Genomic DNA, 9,871 nt, shown 5'->3' on the forward strand with positions numbered 1-9,871 from the left:
TTCTTCATTCAACAGGCTACTAGTGACTTGGCCCATTGTGACAACTCCATCGGGCGCTGAATTACTGACGGTCACAACCAAAGTCTCCCAACTTTCAGGCAAAGAACTAAGTAGCATCAAAGCCTGCAACTCATCATCAAAAACAATTTTCATAGAAGCAAGTTGGTTAACAATACTCTTTATTTCATTCAGATGTTCCGGAATAGGGCTGCCCTCTTTATATTTTAAATTAACCAACTTACGAAACAGAAAAGCTTTATTTGTGGCTGATTTCCTATCATAAAGGCCCTCTAATTTTTTCCATAAATCATGTGCTGAAGTTTCAGTAGCAACATGATGAAACACACTGTCATCAATCCATTGACGGATAACACCAACGGCTTTTCGATTAAGCCTATTCCATTCATCATCTTTCATACCCTCGGGTTTGCCAGAATCACCCTCAATGGGTCCATATAAATCTTTACAAAATAATAGGTCCTCCATTTTAGTTTTCCAAGTTACCCAATTACTTCCATTGAAGCTAGACATACGACCCACATTCCCCTCCATTGATTTACACAAATAATTAAACCCAAATAAACCGTATGCTCTGATACCAGTTGTTAGGGAAAATCCGTGATTCCCCACAAGTAAATCAATCAATGGGAATAAAAACTAATGCGGAAAAATTAAATCAAAAGTAACACAAGAATTTTTACGTGGTTCCCTCAATGTGAGGTACGTCCACGGGATCGAAATCCGATTCCACTATCAACCAAATAAGTTTCAAACGATTACAAACGAGACACTAATGGTCTCACAAAACACCCTTAGGTGAATTCCAAATAATCACAAATAAACAAGAGGAAAGATCTCACCAAATAGATGAACCAAATCTTCTGAACCAGAGTTGAAGAAGATCCAAAATAACGAACCAAATCAACCCACTAAATAATGATCAAACAAATCAACACCGAATTGATTAACCCGAAATCAATTAGCCGCGGCAGCACCAAATCAAAACTGTAGCTTCCCCAAAGCAAATTCCATCAAATTGATTAATACACTAAGCACACTCACCGAAAAAAGAATCGGTACTGCTACTCTCTGATTTTTTTCCCCAAAAAAAACTTAAGTCATATATATGTTATATATGTTGTGAATCTTGGATTTTTATAATTAAATTCTAATTGTATCCAAATTGAATTGGGTCTTCTCAAATATAATATATAAAAATATATTATACTAAACCAAGCCAAATTAAAACTCTTTTAATAAATCAATTGGGTCCCACACTCCAATAAGGAGGTATACCCAACAAAAACTCGGCTCGTTTGCAGTCTCGCTGTTGAACGCTCTTCTGGTAATCTTTCAACCGTTATCATTACAACAAATTAAGATTTTAGAAAGTTAAATTCAAGATAAAATTATTTTTAAGGATGAAATTTTTTTATTTCGAAAAATTTCGTGATGAATTATTATCTTTTTGGGATTAAAATTTTTTTATTTCAAAATATAAACCTTTTTTTGACCAAATTATTTTGTCCCTAATATATTAGCAACATTTTCAATTTTTTATTGCTAAACTCTTTTTTTAACTTTTTAAAACGATCTTTTAGCGACTATGTTCGCGACCACGGAAGTTGACCACAAAATGTTTTCTGTAATAAAATTCACTTTCGGGGACACAAATTTAGTCCCTAAAGCTTTTATATATTGTAGTTGTGTTCCCATTCATCCTTTCATCGGCAACTATCTCTTCTTTCTCTTCTGTCTCTCCTCCTCTCTTTCTCACCTTTCCCTTTTTTTTTTCCTCCTCTAATTCTTGACCCTACATGTTACTAACTTGAGAGAACCGAAATACATAGAAGAATTTCACAAAATGGGAAACACTTATTTGTCTCACATGTGTCTCGTCTTATGAAAATTTTCAATGTCCTAGAGCACAATTATTCTTAGTTATCTTCGTTTTTCTCAAATTTGTTCCATTCTATACATAAGCCTTTATTAGCAGCATTTTTGTAAGGCATCATTTGTAAATCAGCTAAAAAAATCAATATATTGGCTAAAAAAGTAAACATAATACTAAACTTTTTAGCACAAATAAATTTGGCTGATAAGTTTGGATTACCCGAGATGTATCTAATGTTCCTAGTTGTATTAAAAAAGAAAGTGTTGACAATTACTTTAATATCTCCTTCAACTTAATTGAATTTTGTATGATACCCTGTCTTTTAAGGCCTTGCCTTCTGCAACTGAAGTGGCAATCTTTCCAATATGTTTTTTTCAACCAAGAGACTATTCTCAACTATTTTAATAATATAACATGTTGTTTCTCAACTATTCTAAAAAATGCATGTGCCAAAAACATATAATTCATGGTATAAAAATGAAAGAGAAAAGAAAGGGACACACATGAAACAGACTAGAAACTTCCTCCATGGTTACTAAATCTAGGGATACACTGCATAACTCTGCTACAGAAAGTAAAAAGGAGAAGCAGTATCTATTTCATAATATAATAATTTCACATCATCGATTGAGTAAGAAAAATTTTAAAAAATTAATTTGTATAATATTACATTTATGGATCCCATAAAAAGAAGGGGTTATAAAGAATCACTTAAATTAGGGCCGGCCTACCACTCAATGTGGCCTAAAGTGAAATGTTCTTAGGAAGCTTTTAATATATACATATAAATTCAAATAATATTATTAATCTTGAAGTTCTCTCTCCTTTTATTTATTTATTTATTCTAAGAGTTATAAAACAAAAAGAAATGAAAATTGCTATAAGTTATCATGTAATTAGAGCTTTAAATTGGTGGAGGTTCTTTTCATAAATCTCATCTCAACCTATTCTAAATTGGTGGAGGTTTCTTTTTTTTTTTTTTTTTTCGTAATGTGAGCATTTAAAAAATAGAATAGGTACTTTACATATATAAACTAATCCACATAGGCATTTTCTAAATTTGTGGAACTCGTATTATGCTTATGAGTAGAATTTATTTATTTATTTTTGTTGTGTGGATGTCTTTTTCATAAAAATTAAAAAGGCCTTATTAATGAGTGTCTTAATAACATCAGTTAAGAAAATTTAAAACAAGACCCCTATATATAGGGGCGACTCTACATGTAAGGGTGGGTGTTCAATTGAACACGCTGGAATTTATTTATTTACATATATGTGTGTAATTCAACCCAAAGCTTTATGTGAAACACTTTAATCCACTTTTCTAAACACCCAACTCACTTGAATACCCATCCCAGCCCACTTTCTTATACAACCAACCCAACCTAGCCTATGCAAAGCTTTAAGCCGACCCTGATTTAAACTAGAAGAATGAGATTATAGGCAGACAATTTTTTATCACCTATTGACAATGAGAGTAGTGCCCTAAGTGAATGCAACGAAAAGACCCGGAAATAACTAATAATAAAACAATTCATATATTGACATTAAAACAAAGTGCTGGAGCGTTCACACTTGAAACAAAGACTTACAGGGCATCCAAACAAAGTCTTGAACAACAAATGTCACCACCTGGAGCATCCACACTTGAAACAAGGACTTACAGGGCATCCTACAATGACTTCCACGAAAAAAAAATATATATTCGTAGCGCGCAAACAAAGACTTAGGACTATCAATAATTCAATACCAAAATTATCACAGAATGGTGGTTGGTTACTTCTTGGAAAGCCCTGTAGTTGCATAGCAAAAGCAATTTGCCCAATAATTGTTGCAAATGTATATAACAAATTTTATATCAAGCATGTACTCTTGAGTTGCCACAAAACCTCAGTTGACTTGGAGCATTACAAATTCCCAGTTTTAAATGTTAGTTCAGCTCACCATTTCCTCTTAATTATCCCGTCAAAAACAAAGCCTACTCACTTCAAACAAGAAAATGGCTGAAATTGCGGTGCTCCATCTACTAGCCAACTTTGCACCCTTCCTTCAGGGAGAGGTCAATTTGCTGAGCCGAGTTCGGGAAGAGATGGAAGACATTAGAGGTGAATTCGAGCGCATGTCAGCTTTCCTCAAAGTTGCTGATGCTAAGGAAGAAAGTGATCCTGAACTCAAAGTTTGGATCAAACAAGTCCGAGATGCTGCTTATGACACTGAAGATGTTCTTGACAAATTCAAGCTTCACCTTGTACATCATCGCGGCAATGGATTCGGTGGTTTTCTTCGTAAGGTTTTCTACTTCGCCAAGACTTTAAATGCTCGCCACCAAATTGCTTCTGAAATACAAAGAATCAAGTCCAGGGTCATCAATATTTCCGAGGGACATAAAAGATACCATGATAAATATGGTATACTAGAGCAAGGCTCAAGGTCCACTGTTGTTAACAATTCATGGTCTGATTGTCGTGGCGATGCACTTCTAATCCAAGAAGCAAAGCTAGTGGGCATTGAAATGCCCAAAAGAAAAATGCCCAAAAGACAACTGATGGAGTGGCTTGTCCAAGGAGGTTCGGGGTTGAAAGCGATTTCTGTGGTGGGAATGGGCGGCTTAGGCAAAACAAATCTGGTTAAAAAAGTCTACGATGCTGCAGCCGTGAAGAAGCATTTTAACAGCCATGCTTGGCTCACTGTTTCGGAGTCATTTGGGGTTGAGGATCTCCTGAAGGACATGATTCGACAATTGTTCCATGAAATCATGCAACCAGTCCCTGTTGGAGTTGAAACTATGAGCATCAATAGGCTAAAATGTCTAGCTAATGATTTTCTGCAGCAAAGGAGGTACGTGGTTGTTTTCGATGATGTTTGGAATGTCAATGCTTGGGAGGCTATCAAACAGGTGCTGCCTGACAACAATTGTGGTAGCCGTGTCATTCTCACAACTCGTTTCGCCCATATAGCTTCTACCTGTTGCGAAGAAACTGATGGTCATGTTTATACCTTGATGCCGTTGTCCCAAGAGGAGTCTTGGACGCTGTTTTGCAACAAGACTTTTCGGGGGAACTTATGCCCTCCAAACTTGAAGCAAATTTCTCATCGAATCTTAAAAAGATGCGAGGGATTGCCACTTGCAATTGTAGCGATAAGTGGTGTTTTGGCTACAAAGGACAAAAGCCGAATAGATGAATGGGAAATGCTTTATCGCAGCCTTGGTGCTGAATTAGAAGGCAATGACAAACTACAGAGTATGAAAAAAGCACTCTCTCTCAGCTATAATGATCTGCCTTATTATCTAAAGATTTGTTTCTTATACTTGAGCATTTTCCCGGAGGATCAACAGACATCGTGCGAAAGAGTAATTCAACTTTGGACAGCAGAAGGGTTTGTGAATGGCATTGAGGGGAAGACAATAGAAGAAGTTGCAAATGGCTACCTCGATGAGCTATTCAATAGGAGCCTGATTCAAGTGGCAAATAGACATCCAAATGGAAGGCCTTCTAAATTTCGTATTCATGATCTGATGCGTGAAATTATTGTTTCAAAGGCGAGAGAGCAAAACATTGTAACAACAATTTGTAGACAGGGCTCAAGGTGGTCAAAGAAGGTTCGCCGCCTATTGATCTGAAGCACCTTGGATAATATGGAATATAGCGAGCATTCTTCTCGACTTCGTTCTCTGTTTGTATGGGGACCGATGGATTCATTGCCTATTGCATCCTTGCATGAGTTGTTTAGACGTGGTTCGAGGCTGCTAAAAGTGTTAGATTTGAGTGGTACTCCATTGGAGACTATACCAGATGAAGTTTTTAAACTAATCCATCTCAGGTACCTAAGTTTGAGGCATACAAAAGTGAAGATGGTCCCAAAGTTGATTGGGAAGCTTGAGAACTTGGAGACCTTAGATCTACATGTTGAATATTGGCTACAGATTCTGGCCATGTGATGGAAAGTGGCAGCCAGCTACATGGTGGGGAAGCCATGAGGCCATGTGAGTTGGCCATGAGGCCATGAGAGAAGCCATGTGAAGCTTCAATCTGGAAAGCCACCGAAAGCACAACAATGGGCTGGCAGCCAGCTCATTTTCTTGCATTTGTAATCTCTATATATAGAGAAGCTAAGGAGAGTTGAGAAAAACAGTTGAGATGCTTAGAGAGCAAAAAGAGAGAGAGAATTACAGAGAGTGTTGTAATTCTTACCATTTTGTTCAATATAGTGAATCCGCTGCCCGTGGACGTAGGCGACTTGCCGAACCACGTTAAATCTTGTGTGTTATTGCTTGTTTGAGTTCCATGGTGTGCCCCCGATCCGCAACAATTGGTATCAGAGCTCGGGTTGCGAAAAATCGAATTTTTCCCGAAAGTGCCCAGATTTCGAATTGCTCGAAATCAGGTTTTGAGCATACCAGGAGCAAGGGCTCGAGAAGAGGAGTCCACACGCGCCCTCACGCGCCGCCTGAAGAAGGCGCGTGAGGCCCAGTCGCTGCACGTGTCCCCACGCGCCGTGAAGACAGTCGGCGCATCGGCCCAGTCTCATGCATGCGCCGCACGCACTTTCAGAGGTAGACGACGCGTGCGTTCACGCGCAGACACGCGCCGCACGCGCCCACGCTAGCCGACGTCATCAGCCGATCGAAGCTGAGCCGTTGAGCCGGATCCTCCGTTGACCGCGCCGCCTGCGCCGTTGACCAAGCCGTTGACCAGCCGTTGACCGGAGAAATTATCCGGTGCATCTCAGCGCACCAGATTCTGCAGATCTGACCCGTCCAAAGTGTTTTTGCCAGATCGGAGCCATTCGGAGTCCGTTTTTGACGATCCAATAGTGCTTCCCAACTATTTGGAGTATTTCGGACACATCTGTACGGTCAGTTTTTTGAATTGAAGTTTCTAAAAAATGGCAGAATCTAGATCAACCGAGTCCGTAAATAATTCAGCCAGTACAAGCACTTCTAGGCATTGGACCCCGGTGTCCCATGCCAAGTTCGAGGTAGAGAAGTTCAATGGAAGCAGCAACTTCGGCATGTGGAGATGCGAAGTTAAGGATATGCTTGTCCAAATGAACCTGCACTTCACTCAGGGAGACAAACCAGATGACCTGGACGAGATAGAATGGGAGAGGGTGAATCTCCTGGCCTGCAGTTCCATCCGACTTTGCCTTGCAAAAGAGGAGACGTATGCCTTTACAGAATATGATATTGCGAAGAAGCTTTGGAAGGCGCTGGAAGATAAGTTCATGACAAAGAGCATTGAGAACCGGCTCTACTTGAGGAAGAGGTTGTTTCGTTTCAACTACATTAAAGGTATTTCGATGAACGAACACCTAAATAACTTCAACAAAATTATTACGGATTTGAAGAATTTGGATGATCAAGTTGGTGATGAAGACAAAGCACTGTTATTGTTAAATTCCTTGCCTGACTCGTATGATCATCTCACTACTACTTTACTGTACGGTAAAGAGAAGATCAAGTATATTGATGTTGCAAACGCCTTGGTGAACAATGAGTTCAGAAGGAAAGATAAGTCTGCAAACAGGGACTCAACATCCGAGGCATTAACAGTCAGAGGCAGAACAAATAACAGAAGAAATACAGGGCGAGGAAAGTCTCGCTCAAAATCCAGGGGGAAACCTTTAGACAAAAGACGTCTTGCAAAAGACGAGTGTGCAGCTTGTCGCCAGAAGGGGCATTGGGCAAAAGATTGTCCAAATAAAGACAAGACAGAAGAGAAGGTGAATATTGCACAAGATGGAGATAATGATGAAGGAGGAGCCTTCACAGTTTCATCATATGGCCAGTCTAATGAATGGATAATAGATTCCGGATGTTCATTCCATATGTGTCCTAACAAGCAGTGGTTCTCGAGCTTACGAGAGTTCGATGGAGGAGTTGTGCTGATGGGCAACGACCAAGCTTGCCAGACAAAGGGGATTGGAACAATTAAACTGAAGATCCATGATGGAACAATCAGAATTCTTGCAGATGTACGGTATGTACCAGATCTAACCAAGAATCTCATCTCAGTGGGAGTTTTAGACTCCAAAGGTTACAGAGTAACCATGGAAGGTGGAGTCCTTAAAGTTGTTCGAGGAGCATTGGTTGCAATGAAGGGTACTCGACAGGGAAATTTATATTTCCTAGATGGCTCTACAGTCACAGGGAGAGTGGCTGTCTCCACCAGTTCCAGCTCAGAAGATGATGCATCAGACACTTCCAAACTTTGGCACATGCGCCTAGGGCATGTCGGTGAGAAGGCTTTACAAGGGTTGGTAAAGCAAGGCCTGTTGAAAGGCACCAAGACGGGGAAGCTTGAGTTCTGCGAGCATTGTGTATTGGGCAAGCAAACAAGAATCAAGTTTGGTACTGCAATTCACCGTACCAAAGGGATTCTAGCCTACGTCCACACCGACGTATGGGGTCCTTCCAAGAATGCTTCGTTGGGAGGTAAACACTACTTTGTGTCGTTCATTGATGATTTCTCTAGAAGAGTTTGGATTTATACAATGAAACACAAAGATGAAGTCTTAGACATCTTTCTTACGTGGAAGAAGATGATTGAGACCCAGACAGGCAGACGGATCAAGAAGCTTAGATCTGACAATGGTGGTGAATATACATCAGATCCCTTCTTTGAGGTTTGCCAGAATGCAGGGATAGTGAGACATTTCACAGTTCCTGGAACACCGCAGCAGAATGGAGTTGCAGAACGCATGAACTGCACTTTGGTGGAGAAAGTCCGGTGTATGCTGTCACAGTCTGGATTGAGCAAGACATTTTGGGGCGAGGCATTGAACTATGCTCGTCATCTTGTCAACAGACTACCTACTGCAGCATTAGATGGGAAGATTCCCATGGAGGTATGGTCAGGAGTCCCAGTTACTGATTATGATCAGTTACGTATCTTTGGATGTCCAGCATATTTTCATGTTACAGAATCTAAGTTGGATCCAAGAGCCAAGAAAGCCATCTTCTTGGGCTTCGGTGACGGTGTCAAGGGATACAGGCTGTGGTACCCTGAATCAAAGAAAGTTCTCATCAGAAGAGACGTTACCTTTGATGAGTCTGCAATGCTGAAGCAACCAGATCCTCAACAGAATGAGGAAGCATTGAAGAAGTCAGTACAGGTGGAGTTTGAGACTCCAGCAAAGACTAGTCAGCCAATCAACCATCCTGAAGAAGTCTCAGAGGATAGCTCTGAAGAGAGTTCAGATGAAAATGAAGATCCAGAGGCTCCGCAACAATCAGAACCCATTGCAATCAGGAAAGGAAAAAGGGTTACTAAGCAACCCAGTTGGATGACCGATATGGTAGCCTATGCACTTTCAATCATTGAAGACAATGTTCCTTGCACTTTCAAAGAAGCCGTGCATAATGCAGAAAGTGTCAAATAGAAGGAGGCTATGGATGAAGAGATCGGGTCACTTCACAAGAACCAGACTTGGGAGTTGGTGCAACTTCCAAAAGGCAAGAAAGCAATTGGGTGTAAGTGGGTTTACACCAAGAAGGAAGGCATTCCAGGCAGAGACAACATCAGATTCAAAGCTAGATTGGTAGCTAAAGGCTATGCTCAGAAGGAAGGAATAGACTACAATGAGATATTCTCACCTGTTGTGAAGCACACGTCTATTCGCATCTTGTTAGCTTTGGTTGCACAGTTTGATCTCGAGCTCGCCCAACTCGACGTCAAAACTGCCTTCTTACATGGAGATCTTGAAGAGGAGATATACATGTCCCAGCCAGATGGTTTCAAAATTGCTGGAAAAGAGAATTGGGCCTGTAAGCTGAACAAATCTTTGTACGGATTGGAGCAATCCCCGAGACAGTAGTACAAGCGATTTGATCGGTTCATGATGGAGACAGAATACACAAGAAGTCAATTTGATCATTGTGTATATTTCCGTAAGCTTCCCGACGATTCCTTCATCTATTTGCTCTTATATATAGATGATATGCTGATTGCATTTACGAGCAAGGTGGAGATTGAC

General features: G+C 40.2%; 1 protein-coding gene across 1 annotated transcript; it reads left to right on the plus strand.

Annotated features, from left to right (window-relative positions):
• The first annotated feature begins 3,893 nt into the window (after window positions 1-3,893).
• Window positions 3,894-5,516, plus strand: LOC114289606 (disease resistance protein RPM1-like). Its single transcript, XM_082900422.1, has one exon. The coding sequence runs from the start codon at window positions 3,894-3,896 to the stop codon at window positions 5,514-5,516; it is 1,623 nt and encodes a 540-aa protein (XP_082756548.1).
• Window positions 5,517-9,871: the final 4,355 nt, after the last annotated feature.

The sequence above is a fragment of the Camellia sinensis genome, chromosome 13 (genome assembly GCF_055761805.1).
Source record: "Camellia sinensis isolate YWXY chromosome 13, ASM5576180v1, whole genome shotgun sequence".
Lineage (NCBI taxonomy): Eukaryota > Viridiplantae > Streptophyta > Magnoliopsida > Ericales > Theaceae > Camellia > Camellia sinensis.